This window comes from Myodes glareolus, chromosome 6, assembly GCF_982192425.1.
Source record: "Myodes glareolus chromosome 6, mMyoGla1.1, whole genome shotgun sequence".
Taxonomy (NCBI): domain Eukaryota; kingdom Metazoa; phylum Chordata; class Mammalia; order Rodentia; family Cricetidae; genus Myodes; species Myodes glareolus.
The window spans coordinates 95867825-95887336 of record NC_142031.1 but is presented as its reverse complement, the minus strand read 5'-3'; the positions used below and the strand labels follow the sequence as shown (position 1 = coordinate 95887336).

Here is a 19512-nt window from a genome sequence, read left to right as displayed (position 1 = left end):
CTTTCATTTCTGAGGTCATAGTTGGAATTACATACATTGATCTCCTGGGACCCATCCTGAGTTTCAAGCCTCTGATTGAGCTGATTTTGTGTGTCTGTGCATGTGTATGCATGTTTTCCAGACAGGGTTTCTCTATAACAGCTCTGACTGTCTTAGAACTCGCTCTGTAGACCAGACTGCCCTCGAACTCAGATCTGCCTCCCCAGTGCTGGGATTAATGTGCGCCGCCACCACCCAGTAGGTTGTGCTGCTTTCGAACTGCCAATTTTTACTTGACCACAGATGCCCATTTGGGGCTGGCAGATGGCTTAACAGATAAAGACACCTATTACCACAAAGCCCAATGACCAGATGTCGAGGACCGACCTCAGCAAAACTATTTCTTACCAGGGTAGGGGCATGGGAGTTGAAGAAATGTAAGTAAAGACTATGAAGATGCATAAAAATAATAAGACAGAAAACATAGAAAGTATCAGGAGGGCATTTCAGTGACTGAAATCCTGAAATTTACCCGTGTTTATTTTTCTACAGCCTTTAAACCCAACCTAAACTGGGGGGAGAAGGTAACAAAAGACTTTATTAGCATGATACAAAAGGATAACTCACACAGTCAATGGCTTTATTACTCTGAAACATCAAATCTTTAGCATTTTGTCATGTAGATGGCTAAGGTGCTCTAGGTCCCTATTCTGAAGACCGCCCTTTCCTAGGTGACCTCTTAGTTACTGAGAAAGGAGCAGAAGTGCATTTGCATATCCTGACCACCCCTCAGGATGGCACTGAGCTAGCTTAATTTCAAAAGAGCCAGGCAACCACCTCCTGACTGAGGAGGTGCAATTATGCTTGCCAGTCTCCAAACCCTCTGACGGACAGACAAGGTGGAAATGGGCCTGCATTTTTCAGCCTCTACAGTTCTTCCCTTTTTATTAATATTAATAAAGCCTGTGCTTTTGCAACAGGACAGATATTTGCATCTGACGGGTCCTCTGTCCTCTGGACGGAAGGAGAAGAGGAGGGAGAAGACCAACTCCATCAAGCTGTGCTTTGACCCCCATGCACACCTTGGCATACACACCACTCGTACATATAGACGAGTGTTTGTTTTTCAGAACACGTACCTTTCCAGTCTGGCAATGGTCTCATGTTAGAAAGGACTTTGTTCACTCCAGAATGTTTTCAGTAAGCCAGGTGAATTAAATAGCACATATGAGGCTTACTCTCTAGACAGTGTTGGCTTGTTTATTAGTAATTTAGTTGTCACATATCCAGTACTCGAGTTCTGTACAGACCAGGTGCTGTACTGAGTACAGAGGGGCACAGTGTATCAGGTTGTGACGCTGTATTCTTAGGTAACACGACCGTGCACAGCAGTCGAAGGACATCAGTCCGAAGTGTAAATGAGGCCAAACGCGTTTCTCAAACCCCTCCCTCTTTGTCCTGCTGGGCTTCCTTCTCTAAGATTCTTTATAAGGATTTTTAAATTTTATTATGTGAGTATGAGTGTTTCGCTTGCATGCTTATGTACACCATTTGCCTGCCTGATACCCAGGGAGGTAGAAAACAGTGTTGAATCCCCTGGAGCTGGAGTGACAGATGGTTATGAGCCACCTTGTGAGTGTTGGGAATCAAAACCCAAGTCCTCTGGAAGAGCAGCCAGAGCTTATAACCACGGAGCGGTCTCCAGTCCCCTTCTCCAAGGTTTTTTTTTTTTTATGATCCACTAGAAGTAAAGGAATCTCTCAGGTACTTGGTGGTTTTGGGTTCCTTTAAGCAATTAATAGCTTAAAAGTGCCTTTAATGACACTGAGGTCATAGTCATCTAACTCCCATCCAGTGAGCCTAGCTTCTTGCAGAACAGGTAACTTTGATAATACTTGACTAAGTTTTCTCACCAATGAAGCATCTGGTAAAAATTCTTCAGTACTAAAGTCAAAAAATACTAATTGTTTAAGGTTCTCAAATACGTTCATGAAGGAAAACCATCCGTCACTGCTCACACAATTTCCCGCTAAATCCAACTGCTGCAGGTTTCTCAGAGGATTCATCTCCAGAAAGTCACCTGGGGGAAGAGATAAGTATGTCAATTGGAAGAAAGCCACATTAAATTAAATGAGTTCTGTACACACATAGAAATCATTTTTTCCATTTTAAAATGACCGTATTTAGACCAGAGTTGAACCCAGGGAAGAAAGAACTCCTAAGGCAGACTGTGATGGTGCCGTTCTATTTACGGATTCTGTTTCCTAATGTCTAATGTAGAAGAGTAGAGAAGGCAAATAGAAGTAATGTGTGTGTTTTACCTTAGTCTTGGTTCCTCCTGGAAATGGAAAGTTGATTAAACATTGAGGTGTGAGAGATGCTGTTAGATATTGAGGAGTTGTTTTTAAAATTAGAGGCCCCTCTGGGGAGTAGAAGTGTGAGCAGCAGCAGCAACTTCCAGAAACTATAGTAAGAAGTTCCTCTGGGAAAGAGCACCTGTGTCCCTGTCAGCCTCCAGTGCCATAATCTGTATGTGATTCCCAGCTGCATCAAGCACCTACGCAGCCTCAGAAGTGCCTGCACCTAGAGGAGTGACCACTCGAGCCTTAGGCCCCCTGCATCAGGAAGAGCCATCACCGGAGGCCCTACCCTGCCTGCACCTAGAAAAACAATCAACAGAGACACAGCCTCCAACTACACCAACTGGAGAAGCAGGGTCCTCCTGAAGCACAGACTTCATATGTACTGATTGGAGGAAGAGAGGGGTCGTCAACAGAGTAAGAACACACTCAACAGCACAAAGAGCAATATGGCAGCTCCAGAAATTAAAGGTTCTACAACGGCAAGACCTGAACATCCCAATGCAGATGAAGCAGAAGAAAACAACCTCAAAAATAACTATGAAAATGACTGAGGCCCTTACAGGGGAAATAAAAAAAAAAAACTCTCTTAAAGAAATAGAGGAAAAGACAAACAAAAAATTGGAAGAAATCAACAAATCCCTTAAAGAAAACCAAGAAAAAGAAATCAAAACAGGCGGAGGCAACAGTTCAAGACTTAAAAACTGAAGTAGAGGCAATAAAGAAAAGACAAACCAAGGGAATTCTGTAAATGAACAGGAACTATAGATGCAAGCATAAACAACAGAATACAAGAGATGGAAGACAGAATCTCAGGAGCTGAAGATACAACAGAGGAAATAGATTCATCAGCCCAAGAAAATGTTAAATTCAACAAATTCTTAACACAAAATATTCAGGAAGTCTGGGACAGCATGAAATAACTGAACATAAGAATAATAGGAATTGAAGAAGTACAGCTGAAAGGCACAGAAAATATATGCAACAAAATCGTAGGAATCTTTCTGAACCTAAAGAAGAACATGCCTGTGAAATACAAGAAGTTTACGGAACACCAAATAGACTGGGCCAAAAAAAAAAAAAAAGTCCCCTCACACGTATTAATCAAAACACTAAATATACAAAATAAAGAAAGAATATTTTTTTTTGTTTTTTGTTTTTTAAAATATTTTTTATGGTTTATTTAGCTTTATTTTTTTTTATGTGTATTGGTGTGAAGGTGTCAGATCCCCCGGAACTGGGTTTTCAGACAGTTGTGAGCTGCCATGTGGGTGCTGGGAATTGAACCCGGGTCCTCTGGAAGAGCAGTCAGTGCTCTTAACCGCTGAGCCATCTCTCCAGCCCCAAGAAAGAATATTAAGAGCTGCAAAAGAAAAAGGTCAAGTAACATAAAGGTAAACCTATCAGAATTACACCTGATATCTCAATGGAAACCATGAAAGCCAGAAGGTCCTGGGCAGATGTGCTGCAGACTCTAAGAGACCGTGAATGCAAGCCCAGACTACTATACCCAGCAAAGCTTTCATTCACCATCGGTGGAGAAAACAAGATATTCCATAACAAAACCAGATTTAAACAATACCTATCCACAAATCCAGCCCTACAGAAAGTACTAGAAGAAAAATCCCAACCCAAGGAAGCTAACTGTACCCACAAAAATGCAAACAAAAGATAATCCTATAGCAGCAAATCCCAAAAAAGGGAAACACACACACATAATACCACCAACAAAAACAAAAATAATAGGAACAAGCAATTACTGGTCGTTAATATTCCTTAATATCAATGGACTCAATTCACCTATAAAAAGGCACAGATTAACAGAATGGATATAAAAACAGACTCCATCCTTCTGCTGCATACAAGAAACACACCTCAACTTCAAAGACAGACAATATCTTAGAGTAAAGGGTTAGGAAAATAAAATGGACCTAAGAAGCAAGCTGGTGTAGCTATCCTAATATCTAACAAAATAGACTACAAACTAAAAGTAACTAAAAGAGATGAAGAACATTTCATATTCATCACAGGAAAAAAAATCTATTAAGATATAGTTTCAATTCTGAACATCTATGCGCCAAATACAAGGGCACCCACGCATGTAAAAGAAACATTGCTAAAGTTTAAATCACGTATCAAGCCCCACACACTAATAGTGGGAGACTTCAACATTTCACTTTCACCAATGGGTAGGTCTACCAGACAGAAACTTAACAGAGAAATAAGAGAACTAACAGATATCATGACTCATATGGGCTTAATAGACATCTATAGAATATTCCACCCAAATATAAAAGACTATATCTTCTCAGCACCCCATAGAACTTTCTCTAAAATTGACCACATACTCGGTAACAAAACAAACCTCAACAGATACCAAAAAGAAAAAAGAAAAAAAAACTGGAATAACCCCATGTATCTTATCTGATCACCATGACTTAAAGTTAGAATTCAACAATACTAATTGCAGAAAACCCACAAATTCGTGGAAATTGAACAATGCTCAACTGAATCACCAATGGGTCAAGGAAGAGATAAAGATAGAAATTAAAGACTTCCTGGAATTCAATGAAAATGACAGCACAGTATCCCCAAACCTCTGCGACACAAATGAAATCGGTGCTAAGAGGAAAGTTCACAGCACTAGGAGCTTACATAAAGAAGCTGGAGAAATCCCACACTAGCAAAGTGACAGAAGACCTGGAAGCCCTAGAACAGAAAGAAGCAAACTTACCCAGGAGAAATAGACAGCTAGAAATAATCAAACTGAGAGATGAAATCAATAAAATAGAAACAAAGAAAAAATACAAAGAATTAATGAGACAAAGAGTTGGTCCACAAACCTTTATCCAAACCAACCAAAAGGCAGAGAGAAAATATCTAAATTAAGAAAACTAGAAGTGGAAAGCGGACATAACAACAGACACTGAGAAAATTCAGAGAATCATCAGGTCATACTTCAAAAAACCTGTACTCTACTAAATTGGAAAAATTAAAGAAAATTGACAATTTCCTGGATAAGTACCACATACCAAAGTTAAATCAAGACCATATAAACAAATTAAATAGACCCATAACCCCTAAGGAAATAGAAAGTCATCAAAGCCTCCCAACCAAAAAAAGTCCATGACCAGATAGTTTCAGCACAGAATTCTATCAGAATTTCAAAGAACTAATACCAATACTCCTCAAATTGTTCCATACAACAGAAACAGAAGGAACATTACCAAACTCTTTTTATGAGGCTCCAGTTACACTGCTACCCAAACCACACAAAGACACAACTAAGAAAGAGAATTACAGACCAGTCCCCCTCATGAAGATTGATGCAAAAATACTCAATAAAATATTGGCAAACCAAATCCAGGAACACATTAGAAAAATCATCCACCATGATCAAGTAGGCTTCATCCCAGAGAAGCAGGGATGGTTCAACATATAAAAATTCATCAATATAATTCACTACATAAGCAAACTGAAAGAAAAAAACCACATGATCAAAATGCAACACCCCTTCATGATAAAGGTATTGGAGAGATCAGGGATACAAGGGACATTCCTTAACAAAATAAAGGCAATATACAGTAAGCCAACAGCCACCATCAAACAAAATGGAGAGAAACTCAAAGCAATCCCACTAAAATCAGGAACAAGACAAGGCTGTCCACTCTCTCCATATCTATTCAATATAGTATTCAAATTCCTAGCGAGAGCAAAAAGACAACGAAAGGAGATCAAATTGGAAGGAAAGAAGTCAAACTCTTGCTATTTGTGAATGATATGATAGTTTACATAAGTAATCCCAAAAATTCTACTAAGGTACTCCTAAAGCTGACAAACACCTTCAGTACTATGGCAGGGTGCAAAATTAACTGAAAAAAAAAAGTCAGTAGCTCTCCTATATACAGATGATAACTGAACTAAGAAAGAAATCAGAGAAACATCACCCTTCACAATAGCAACAGACAACATAAAATATCTTGAGGGTAACTCTAACCAAACAAGTGAAAGACCTGTATGACAAGAACTTTAAGTCTTTAAGAAATTGAAAAGGATATCAGAAATTGGAAAGATCTCCCATACTCTTGGAGGTAGGATTAACATAGTAAAAAGGGCAATCTTTACCAAAAGCAACCTACAGATTCAATGCAATTCTTATCAAAATCCCAACACAATTCTTCACAGACCTCAAAAGAACTTCATATGAAAAAACAAAAAGCCCAGGATAACCAAAACATTCTTCTACAATAAAGAGATTCACAACTTAGTACTAAACACAGCTCCCAGAGTCCAGTCAAAGAGACAGAGGAGCGATAATCTGAACAAAGGGGTCAAGACTATGAAGGGGAAACCCACAGAAACAGCTGACCCAAGCTAGTGGGAGCTCACTGACTCTGGACTGACAACTGGGGCGCCTACATAGGACCAATCTAGGCCCCCTGAGTGCCGGTGACAGTGGGTGACTTGGGCAGTCAGTGGGGCCACTGGCAGTGGGACCAGGAACTATCCCTAATGAACAAACTGGCTTTTTGGAGCCATTTCCTATGATGAGATACCTTGCTCAGATTAGACATGGGCAGGGGGAGGGGAGAGAGGAGGCTCAGCCTTGCTTCAAGGTGGTGGTGACAGAATTCATTGACCTCCATGGGAAGCCTTGACTTCTCTGAGGAGCAGATGAGGGGTGGGAAGAAGGGAAGGTGGGGGGAGCAGAAAGCATGGAGAGAGGGAACTAGGAATAGTATGTAAAAAAATAAAATAGCATATATAAAAAAATTGGAATCAAGCAGGCGATATTAGATTTTTCCATGTTTGTTGATACAAAGCTACTTAACAGCTTTATCTTTGGATATCCCTACCTATAAACTTAAGTAAATGAGAGTCATTTGGTATCTAGAAATGACTTTTTAGGCCTTCCTAACCTATTCAGGGAGATCCTCAATTCCCTAAAAACAGGACACCCTAAAGCGCCTACATGGAAGGGGGGGTGTTCTGTCCTGTTTCACAGAACACCACAGTCTCTGCAGTACTCATTCCTTATTCCTCTATGCCCGGTACAGCTGCACTGGAATCAGGTGAGTCCTGCTGTGTGGAAAGAAATGTGTGACCATACATGGTCACACACACCTCTGATGCCAGCAGAGAGGCAGAGACTAAAAAATCATGAATTCGAGGCCAGTTTAAGATACCTAGAGAAACCCTGTAAGAAATTTTAAAAAGGCAAGAGACAAAAGGAAGATGCTCCTTTTGTTACATTGTTGGCGGTGGTATTGTTTTGAAACAAAGTTTGGCTAAATAGCCCTGGCCACCCTCAAACTCACTCCAATCCACCTGCCTCAGCCTCCAACAATGCCAGATTCATAGACTTGAATCAGCACATTCAGCCTCACCCTGCATTGGTCATGGAGGTGTTTGTTAGACATTAAACTTGGAGTTGTGGGCCGGGCGGTGGTGGCGCACGCTTTTAATCCCAGCACTCAGGAGGCTTGCTTGGGAGCAACTTGGGGTTGCTTGGGAGATGCATGCTACAGTCTTGCAGGATGATTGTTCAAGGTTCAGATTGGACTTTTTTTTTTCTTTCGTCTTTTTCAAGAGAGGATTTCTCTGTGCATCCCTGGCAGTCCTGGAACTCGCTCTGCTGTAGACCGTACTGGCTCGATCCCAGAACTGTTTCTGCCTCTCAAGTACTGGGATCAAAGGCGTGGACCACCACCGCTTGACTTCGTTGGACTATTAAGTCGGAAGAGGTGCTCCCCGGAAAAGACATTATAAATGTCCCTCTCCGCAGCCTTCGCACAGAACCCATTGTCCCCAAAGACCAAACACCAGAGCACTGCCATGTCACAACTCTGTGATTCCAGAACTCAGGGAGCCTGAAGCAGAGGACTGCAAGTTTGGGTCAGCCTGGGCTACATGGTGCTAACCCCTGTCTCAAAAAAACAAAAAATCCAAGTCAGGCCGTGACAAAGGTTAGCAAACAAACAAGAAAAGCTGGTGTCATCAGTGATCAGGCCAGCAGATTAAGAATAATGTCCTGTGTAAGATGCCTGTGTGGACTGAGGCTCACCCACGTATGCACTGAGTGATAGCCACTGTCAGGAAGCCTGTAGACCAGCTCCCCAGTGCGGAGGTCCGAGAATTAACCGGCAGATGTCATTGTGTGGACTCTGTAGTTTGCTAAGGGCAAGTACGCGACTCAGCACCCAGTGCTCACTTCCGAGTGTCTTCAGTGTCACCCAGGACTTTCATCCCCTTTGCAAGTTTTAGTCTAGAAAGTTCCCTAGGTTCTTTATTACAAATGTCTGAAGTAAAAGCATCTTTACCCAGCCGTAATTGAGAGAGAAGAGGAGGAAGTGAGGAAACCCAGGTGAGGAGGTGGCTCCCAGGCATCCGCCTTCTCTCAGATCTGTGCTACCATCTACTGAGACCATCCTTCGGCCCTATTTTCTATGCTTTAACTTTCTTAGACGACAAACTGCTAATCCCACACCCTCTTGTTAAGTGTATCTAAATTTCTACCAAGGAAACAGAAGCGGACATGAGGTGAGTCTCTTCCACATCACTTTGAAAAGAAGAAGCCATCCGCACTCACTTGTGTGTCTCCTCCCAAGAGGCTTGACATGCCCACATGACAATAGCTATGACCATGAAGTTAAAAATAAGGAATGAAGGAATCAAAATAACAGCTGTCTGGGAAAGACTGTGCGGGGTGCAGCTGCCCCATCTGCTTGGACTGCACATTTGTGTACTACAGGATGGGAAGGAAGTCAAACTTCAGGCTCCAGTCAGCCATGGTCCAGCCAAGTCTTTGCTGATCTTTAGTCTGTGCCCAGCTTACCAGGCACACGGGTCCTTGCCTCCCTCTCTCCAGGCCTTCATAATGCTTCTTCCGATTTTCCCACACCCCGTTTGATTCCCAGCATAGCAGGAAGTCAAAATGCTTTTGTTTTTCATTTTTTCCAGGTTGTGGGCTTTCTCCCCAGGGAGCGACTTCTTTCCACTAGGAATGTAGGAAAGTCAAGTTGTTTCTGTGGCTCTCTGCTTCAGTTGGAGGATCTTAGCTGAGTTTCCTGGGTGATTATCAGAGCGTGTGCAAACACAGGAAGGAAAAACAAGCAGTAGTCTCCACGGTCTAAGGACATGCTTTCTGCTGACTGGAATCTGGATCAAAGTAGATCCAACAGGAAGAAAATCTGGGCATTTGGAGCTTTGCCATCTACAGGCTTAGGAGATTGCAAATGGCCAAACTTCACGTGCCTTCGGCAGACATCTCTACCATCACCCTTCAGTTCTCCTGAGCCCGTGTCAGGTCGCCTGGCATCAACTGTCAGCTTGTCGGAATCAAGAATCACCTGCGAGATGGGCCTCTTGGCACGCCTGTGGGTGTTCTCATTTTGTAAAATATTTATTTATTTATTTATTATGTATACAATATTCTGTCTGTGTGTATGCTTGAAGGCCAGAAGAGGGCACCAGACCCCCATTACAGATGGTTGTGAGCCACCATGTGGTTGCTGGGAATTGAACTCAGGACCTTTGGAAGAGCAGGCAATGCTCTTAACCTCTGAGCCATCTCTCCAGCTCCCCTGTGGGGGTTCTCTTGATTGCATTCATTGAGGCAGTGAGGCCTGCCCACTGTTGGTGTCACCATTCCCTGACTGGAGGAAGAAAACTGAACAACTCAATGCATGTGTTGATTCCTTGTTCTCTGTCACCAATGATGGATGCAATGTGACAGCTTCCTCAACTCCTGCTTCTAATTTCCCCACTATGCTAGACTTGAACCTGGTACCTGGAGCCCTAAAATAGGCCCTAAGTAATAGACTGTATTCAGCAAGCATTTATCTGCTGTGCACCACAAACAGGGCATAGTCCTTGTCGCTTTGAGCTTACAACATAGTGTGAAGTCACCCAATAATTAGGTGACAAGTAGGGTACTATGAGAGCCCGTACACAAAAGCAGCAACCATTCCATTTCCCCTGGTTCCCAGGACACTAGCAATTGGTCTTGTATGCTCTAGGAGGAAGACTGGAAGGTTCTCAGTTGCCGCCGAAGCCACTTTTTATGCCTGGTTCCCTGCCCTCTATAGTGAAGCCAAACAAGGGCTGGAGGGTTAAAATGGAGTTAAGAGCACTTATTGCTCCTGCACATGATACCCCACACCACCCATAAGTTCAATACCAGGGGATCCAACCCCCTCTTCTGGCTCCATGTGTGGTTCACATACATACATGCAAGCAGTCCTACACATAAAATAATTTTTTAACTCATTTTCTCCCTTAGACACAAAGTGTCTTCTCAGCTTGTACCTCACTCTACAATATGAGAACCATCTGAGAACAGACTCCAACTAAGACTGAGTTTCAACTCAACACCCATAGAAAAGGGACCACCCACAGAAAGGGGTGTTATTACTCTGTTTTGTGTTGCTGTGGTAGAATATCACAGGCTGGTAAACTTCACAACAAGCAGAAATGTATTGACTCATGGTCAAGGCTGAGGGACTAACACGTAGCAAGGCCTTCTCCTGTCTCTCCCGATGGCAGAAGATGAGGGGTGAAGAAAAGTAGGTATGAGCTCACTCTTCCAGTCTCCCAGTCTCAAACCCTTCTACACTGTGCATTTCTCACCCAGGAGGGTGGGCCATGAGCTGACCACCTCTGAGTTCCCACCTCCCCTCACTGCTTCCGTTGATCTTGTTTTATGCGTGTGGTTTCAGGAGACGCATTCAAACAATAGCAAGAGACAACATGGGAAACAAGAAGGGGGAAGAAAACCTTCAAAATAAATTTTTTCAGAGATTAATATTCAATAGAAATAAGATACTAGTAAATAAGAAAGAGGAAGCTGGGTGGTGGTGGTGCTTGTCTTTAATCCCAGCACTTGGAAGGCAGAGGAAGGTAGATCTCTGAGCTCAAGGCCAGTCTGGTCTACAGAGTGAGTTCCAGGACAGCCAGGGCTGCACAGAGAAACCCTGTGTCAAAGATGAGGGGGAGCTCTGTTTAAAGTCAGTCTTTGCTCTCTTGGCTCTGTTTGCATGGACCTACCTATACTTCTGATCTCTGCATCCCTGAGTTTCCAGTTTTTCAGTCCAAGCTTGAGGAGCCCTGGGACCACCTCCAGCTGCTTCAGCAGGTTGGGCAGGGTGATGAGCACATCCGTGCACCACGGCAGCATCAGTGTGGTTAGCTGTTCCAGAATGCTGAGCCTGCCAACTTGAAACAGAATGATTCAGGAATGACATCAACTTAAAATCTGTACAGGATGAGGATGAAGGAATGATCTTTCAATCTGGTGACCCTGTAGGCTGCTTGATCTTTACTACGAAGCTACATTTTCTTGATTATTTTTATAGAAAATATTCCAATATATAAACACTGTAGTAATCACGAAATTATTATTAATAATGCAACCTTCAAAATCAACAAATCATAGGGTAGATTGCTTAATCCTGACCAGACTCGTGTGTTTTTCTGAAGTGAATTCCAGATATATATCATTTTGTCATAACCACGTGCCACTGTGGCAGCTCAAAAATCTTACTGTTCCCAAAGAGAGGAAACAGAACCGCAAAGACCACCCGGGGAGAAACGGTTATTAGGTATCTGGTAAAGCAGCTGCTAGCAGTTACCTTGTTTTATAAAAAGAAAAATACCCTTACCAAAATGCCCATACACCCCTCTCTTTTCTTTGAGATATATCCTTGACTGGCTTGGAACTCACTATGTAGACCAGGCTGGCCTCAAACTCACAGAGATCTGCTTGCTTATTCAAGTGCTGAGGTCAAAAGCATACACCACCATTCCTAGCATGAATTTTATCTTTGCCGTGTGGCCTTGATAGAAACTTAAGCCCACCAATGACGTAATAGTTAGAAACAACCCTAAAAAGCCTTTGTGTACTGTGAACTCGTCCAGTTAGTTGCTCAGAGTCATGAAGAGAAGTCTATCATGATCAGCTTTTCCTGATCCTCCACTGACAGTTTGAGCATGGTGGTTTCCCTGCCTAGTTTTCCTGTAACAACATTATCAGTTGGTACCAGCATTCAAGAGGCAGAGGCAAGCCGGGCGGTGGTGGCGCACACCTTTAATCCCAGCATTTGGGAGGCAGAAATAGGTAGATCTCTGTGGGTTCAAGGCCAGCCTTGTCTACAGGAGCCAGCTCCAGAACAGACTCCAAAAGCAACATAGAGAAACCTTGTCTTGAAAAACCAAAAATAAAAAAATAAATTAAAAGAAAAGAAAGAGGCAGATGGATCTCCGAGATTTCAAGGACACCCTGTCTACTTAACAAGTTCCAGGCTGCAGAGTAAATCCCCTCCCTTCTCAACACAAAACTCCAAATGTTTTGCTTGTCTGAGAACTCATGCACAGTCCCTTGCTACATCCAGACAGCATAAGAATATTGCAGGCCTTGGATAACTCAATTGATACAATATGCATATAAACCAGTCTTATGAGCCTGGGGGTAGAAAAAGCCATATCACTAAATCCTTAAGCAAATTTATCATCAGCATCAAACACTAGCTTCCTTGTTGTTGGCAAACCGGAAGAGCCTCCGGTACAATGAAGATATTGAAACCAATGACTCAGAAGACACAAGCTTGGGCTTGGAGAAATGGCTCAACAGTTAAGAACATGCCCTATTCGCCGGGTGGTGGTGGCACACACTTTAATCCCAGCAGAGGCAGGCAGATCTCTGTGAGTTCGAGTCCAGCCTGGTCTACAAGAGCAAGCTCCAGGACAGGCTCCAAAGCTACAGAGAAATCCTGTCTTGAAAAACCAAAAAAAATAAAAAAAGAGGAACATGCACTACTCTCGTAGGAGACCTGAATTCCATTCCAGAGCCCAGGCTAAATGACTCATAATGCCTGTAACTCCAGCATCTAGAAGATGCGACATTCTCTTCTGGACTCTGTAGGCACCTATGTGTGCATACATCCTACACACACACACACACACACACACACACACACACACACACACACACACACAGAGAGAGAGAGAGAGAGAGAGAGAGAGAGAGAGACCATTTTTTCAATTATTTTTTTGCATATGAGTGTTTCACCTGCATTTATGTATGTGCACCCATCTGTGCCTGGTACCCACATAACTCAGAAGGCGGCATCAGATTCCCTGGAACCAGAGTTACAAATGTTTGTGAGCCGTCGTTTAGATGCTGAGAACCAAACTCAGGTTCTTTGCATAGCATTCAAGTGTTCTTAACCACTGAGCAACCTCTCTAGCCCCCAAATGAAATAAAGCTTAAAAAAAGAAAGACATGGTACATGTTCCTTAATGGCAGTTTAAGAAAGCATTTGAGAAAGCAGATAAGAAAACATTTTCCCTAAGGAAGATGAGTTAGCAGGGTGCATGTGGGTACAGCGGCCCAGCTGCAGGCTGTACTTTCTGACCACCCAGCATACATATTAAAAAACACTTTGCTGGCAGAGCTGCCATTCTTACTCAATTCCTGTACAGCTTCATTTCCATCCTTTTCCAGATAATTTTCTGATATATCGAGAACGTTCAGTTTGATCAAATTGTGAAGATTCTGTGCTGGAAGGAAAAAAAAAGAAAACATTTTCAAGTAACCATATATACATTTTCCAATATCTTTAGAATTTTGTGTCCTTATTGTCTTTGCTGATGTCAATATGCACTGTTATTTGATTTGATTATTTCTCAAAGGAAGTAGGGTGGGTGGGCCCCTCGGTTTCCGTGGCTTTGGCTGAATGCACAGGTGTTTCCTAACCCTATATTCGGATTATTAAATCCACATCACATGGTGCCTGATGCTGCATGGACTATAAGAGTTAGTAATTCTAGACACTACATTGTAGTTTATTCTTTATAGACCTAGGTTTGTTTGCTTGCTTGTTTGTTTATTTGTTTGTTTGTTTAAGATAGGGTCTCACTATGTAGCCTGGAATGGCCTCAAACTCTCAAACTTATAGAAACCCCCCCCCCGGTCTCTGGCATCTGAGTGCTGGGACTGAAGGTGTTTGTCACCACACCTGGACACTTCTCACACATTTTTAAAGGGATAAATTGTCTCAGGTGACTTTTAAAAGGGGACAAGTTTCAACCTTCAGCTGTTCTCCATCTCAAACAACTGAGAAAAACTCCATGGCTCTTGATTGGTTTCTCACACAGCTTTAGGGTTGAGGTCTCCTAGGTCACAGACCCTGGTGGGCTGTGACAGGTAGTGGTAGGCACTAGGGATCTGAAGAACAAGATACCATTACTAAAACAGTACTTTGTATCACAACAAAAAAGGTTTTAGTACAACAGATTAAAGGTCAATTTCTATTTAAAAAGCAGGTGAACTTTTCATCAATGTTTATATTTTCTCTTCTCCCTTATAGTTTATTGGTGAAAGTGGAGACATGAAGGCATGTCCCCAGTATCAGTCTAGATTTTTCCAACCATTGGCTTTTTTAGCTATAAGTTTATGTCAGTGTAAACATGGTAATCTTTATAGATTCCCAGCACTATTATACCCGTATTTTTTGATTTATTTTTATTCTTAAGTGTGATGTGTGTTTCTGTGAGGGGATATGCAAGGGAGTGCAGTTGCCACAGAGGCCAGAAGGTGGCACCAAATCCCTTGAAGCTGGAGTTTCTGAAATGTGTGAGTTGCCAAATGTGGGTGCTGAGAACCACTCAGGTCTGATGGAAGAGCCGCAAACTCTCCTGACCTCCAAGTTATCTCTAGCCCCCATAGACTGACTTTCAGAGGGACACACTTTTCACCCAGCATTCATGAGGCAAAGAATTCCAGGCAAGACTGATCTACACAGCAAGTAGCAGACTAACCAGAGATATACAGTGAGACAGATAAATAATATTAAAAGGTTATACCATCGATTTTCCAAAAACTAAATCTTTAAAAATTACTTCCTGTATGGGTGTCCTGCCTGCATGTATGCCTGTGCACCACATGTGAGCCAGAAGAGGGTACTGAATCCCCTGAGACTTAAGTTACAGATGGTTGTAAGCTGCCATGTGAGTGTCAGGAATGGAACCCAAGTCTTTTGGAAGAACAGTCAGTGATCTCAACCGCTGATCCATGTCTCCAGCCCCAAACTCTCAATTTTAAGACATGGCTGAATTGAACAGTTTATTGAAAAATATGCCAAGTTTTCTCTGTAATTGGTATGTATAATATTTGGGAACTCAAAAGACTGAAGTGTTGTATTGTTGTATTCTAAGTCCATATTAACAGAGCAAAGGGAAGACTAAGAAGCCTAGTAACATGGAGGCAATCCTTCTCTTTCTCCATCATTATATATGATGATATCACTATTATCATGACACTACAGCACTGTGACAAAAATGGTGGAAATTGGGGTGAGGGATGTTTTGAGATGGGGAATTTTAAAAAAAAAATTTTTTACTTATAACTTTTTCTCAAGGTTATAATATCTTCAACTATCCTGCAGTCCTCTCTTATTGCCATTAATACTTTTAATTCTGAGTTGGACAAAGCTCATTAATGTAAAAACATCCAGTGTTCTACTGTGTGTCCACTGAGGGGCACAAGGGTTCCCCTGATTACCTAGGGTTTTCACAGAATTTGCCGTCAGACAGCAGGCCACCAACTTTATCTCCTGCAGGTCACAGGGTTCTCCCGACAGAGACTCAACTATGGAATCCATCCCCTCCCCAATACCAGACAAGTGAGCCAGGTGAAACAAGCGCATCTTCTTCAGGTTTCCCAGGCCTTTGGCTATAAGAAAAGGGGAAAGGAATATATGAGCAGACCACGTTTATCTGGTTAAATTCCATTCGCGGAATGGAAGGACGACAGCTAAGAAGAAACAGTTTCGTCTTCTTTTTCTTTCTTAAAGGTCTCTTTATTTACTGTGTGTACACTGTTCTGCCTGCACAGCAGATCCCATTACAGGAGGCTGTGAGCCACCATGTGGGTGCTGGGAACTAAACCCAGGACCTCTGAAAGAGCAGCCAGTGATCTTAACCTCTAAGCCACCTCTCCGGCCCTCAGTTTCATGTTCTTTTAAAAAATATTTATGCATTTCTTTGTGTTCTACATAGGGAGAATCTTGCTATTTAGCCCAGGCTGGCCTTAAACTCAGGAGCTTCCTGCCGAGGCTGCCCTGCTGCTAGATTCCAGACATGTTCTTTCTTCCTGGTCTTTACTTCCCTCAAGAGGCTGAGTTCAGAGAGTCAGCGGGTGCTACAGCCATGTGGAGGAGATGCTACAGCCATGTGGAGGAGGTGCTATAGCCACGTGGAGGGCTAATGCTACTGTCCGGCCCTTGGCTGTGACACAGGACCAGACTGACTCCCTCTAGTGAACACTACACCCGGAGCAGTATGTTCAGCCAGGGTCAGCGAACGCTTCTATCCACAGTACAGTTGAAGGCGGTCTAGAGTGTCCCTCATTCTTAGGCCTGGCATTGATGTGGTATTCAGGATTGATTAGATGGAACTTAAATCATCCATACATACCCTGAGTCAATGGTACACATGAAAGAAATACATGGTGACTTTTTGGATCCTAGCTGTCTCCCACTCCACTTATTCTTTGGTACTGGAGTTTTTACCCGGGCCCTATGCATGCTAGGCAAGTGCTCTACCATTGAGGTGCATCCCTCAGACCAAGGTTATCAGTCCCCATGGTTAGGAGCTTAGGGAAAATGAAAGATAATGTATTGAAGGACAAATTATAGTTGGTCTTAATAATAAAAAACCAGAGTCAGATATAGGGGTTCAGCAGAGTGACGAGCCACTAGAGAGTTATCTTACTTCTACCAGTGCTCAGACTGAATGGGCGATCGTGTCCTCAGACTGCATTTCCAGATTGTATCTGTCTCCACCAAACCTCCAACTGGACCAAAGCTCAGACTACCCTAAGTTCCTGACTCCTGTCTTACAGTCCTTTCTCCACCCAGTCATATCACTTCTGTCTCCACCTTCCTAGTGCTGGGATTAAAGGTGTGGGATTCCAAGTGCAGGGATTACGTTTGTGTGAGCTCTGTTTCTCTTTTAGACAGATTCAGTCTTGAATAGCCCAGGTTAGTCTTGAACTAACAGAGATCCGTTTGCCTCTGTCTCCTTAGTTCTGGAATTAAAGGTGTGTGCCAGCACTCATGGTCAGTTTGTAATAATTATCCCTAGAGACTAGATAGAATTGGTTAAAGGTGTTTTAGAGCCTGGTCCACAATGGAGTTCAGAGAAGAGACTAATGTTATTGAACAATGGAGTAAAGCCAGAGGTAGGGAAATCTCCCAATCAAATTCTTGGAAAAGGAAATTATGCTATGATAGAAAGGAAATCTGTATATAATGGTCCCATTCTGGTTTTATGCCATGCAGCAGGTTTGAATGCTTGGGACAGAATTGAAGAAATAGGGAAGAAGATTGGATCATTTACTGAAGTCATACAGGGCCCAAAAGAAACCTTCACGGATTTCTTACTAAGATTGACATCAGCAGTAAAAAGAATGGTACCAAATTCAGAAGTCAGAAAATAATAATTGAATCTTTGGCTTTTGAAAAGGTGAATTCTCTGTTCAAATGGATAATTAGGCCATTAAAGGCAAGGTCAGCACTTTTGGAGGAATGGATTGAGATACAATTAACATTGACTCTCATACCATGATGATGCATGAATAGGAGAGGTGATTTCCAGAGATTTGAAGAAAAATTGAAATATCAACTGTTATAATTCTGGCAAGCAAGGTCAACTTAAAAGGAACTGTATACAGACAATGCTCCAGCATGTCTCTTAGAAAATAAAACAGCTTATTATTATAATATAAGGCAGATTGCAGGTATACCACAAAATCTTATAGGCCAGGCAGTTATAGAAAGATCAAATCAAACTCTAAAGGATATGTTAAATAAACAGAAAGGGATGATAAATACCCCCCAGAAATAGATTGCTTAGTGCTTTACTAACTTTGAATTTTCTAAATGCTAATGAGAAAAGAACAAAAGCTGTGAAGAGACACTGAATAGTACAAAAAATTATAGAATTAAATCAGCCAATATACATTAAAGATGTACTGACCTCAGAATGGAAACCAGGACATATGTTACATTGAGGAAGAAGTTTTGCTTTTTTTTCCACAGAAGAAAAGGTATGGATACCATCAAAATTGATAAAGATTCAATTTGAACAAGAGACACCTCCTAATTAGAAGAGATGATAGCTCATTAAGCATAATGGCCTTTTAATCTGAAGTAAGCTATAAAACTGACAAATGCTTTTTATTTTATAAGATATATCTTACCAATAGAGAATTTCCCCAAAGTTAGGGTTGGGGAAGGGTCAGAAAAGGATGACAGATACATAATAAAGACAAATTCAGACGGAAAAGTCCTCTAAATGGGTCACAATATTGGATAAATGTACGTAGGCTCGGGAGAGAGAAGAAAAAGAACATAGACCGTTATAAAAAGAAGTAAATGGTTTTTTAAAAAAAGATAAAGTCTTTAAAGAGACACAATACAGACAGTCATAGATTAAAAGGAGTAAAGAAAAATAAGCCACATAAAGATGGAATATACACAGAGAGCCTGGATTATGTATAATATTGTAATTTCTTTGAATTTTTTGACTGTGAAGGAGCTAAGAACAGAGAGGCATATCATTGTATGGGCTGCTAAGCTAAACCAACCTAAATATTTTGAAGGTATCTTGATTCCAAAATTTGGGTCTAAGGATATGTTGCTTTAAGCCAGGCAGTGGTGGGGCACAGCTTTAATCCCAGCATTTTGGAGGCAGAGGCAGGTAGATCTCTGTGAGTTCAAGGCCAGCCTGGTCTACAAGAGCTAGTTCCAGGGCAGGCTCTAAAACTACAGTGAAACCCTGTTTTTAAAAAAAAGCAAAAAAAAATTAGAAAGGCTATGTTTCTTTGGAAAAGAGGTACTTTATTTCTTTCCACAGAGGATAAAAAATCTGTGGAATTCTTCCAGATTAATGTGGTTTGATGGACCAAGACCTCTCGAAAGGTCACTGTGAACACCCCCCAAAATTACTTTGCCCAACAAAATGCATGAAGCAGTTTGGAAAGAATTATGACTAAATTCCCTAAATGATTCTTTATAAACGTTTGTTTACATTTAAAGGGGGATAGGCTATAAAGATTTGCATTGATATAGTTCTTGGTTTGTTGATACAAATTTATGATCAATTTATATATATA

At 41.8% G+C, this 19512-nt stretch overlaps 1 protein-coding gene across 2 annotated transcripts in view; it reads right to left on the bottom strand.

The window, feature by feature from the left end:
* Positions 1–467: 467 nt before the first annotated feature.
* The window catches only part of Nlrc4 (NLR family CARD domain containing 4), a 35472-nt gene continuing 16427 nt past the window's right edge, over positions 468–19512 (bottom strand). For both annotated transcript variants that reach the window (XM_087907353.1, XM_048416234.3), the window contains 4 exons: positions 15898–16068; positions 13803–13895; positions 11385–11552; positions 468–2059 (listed from right to left, as the gene is read on the bottom strand). In XM_087907353.1, the coding sequence (XP_087763479.1) occupies positions 1767–2059; positions 11385–11552; positions 13803–13895; positions 15898–16068 (725 nt within the window). In that variant the 3' untranslated portion in view covers positions 468–1766. The remainder of the gene's footprint in view (positions 2060–11384; positions 11553–13802; positions 13896–15897; positions 16069–19512) is intronic.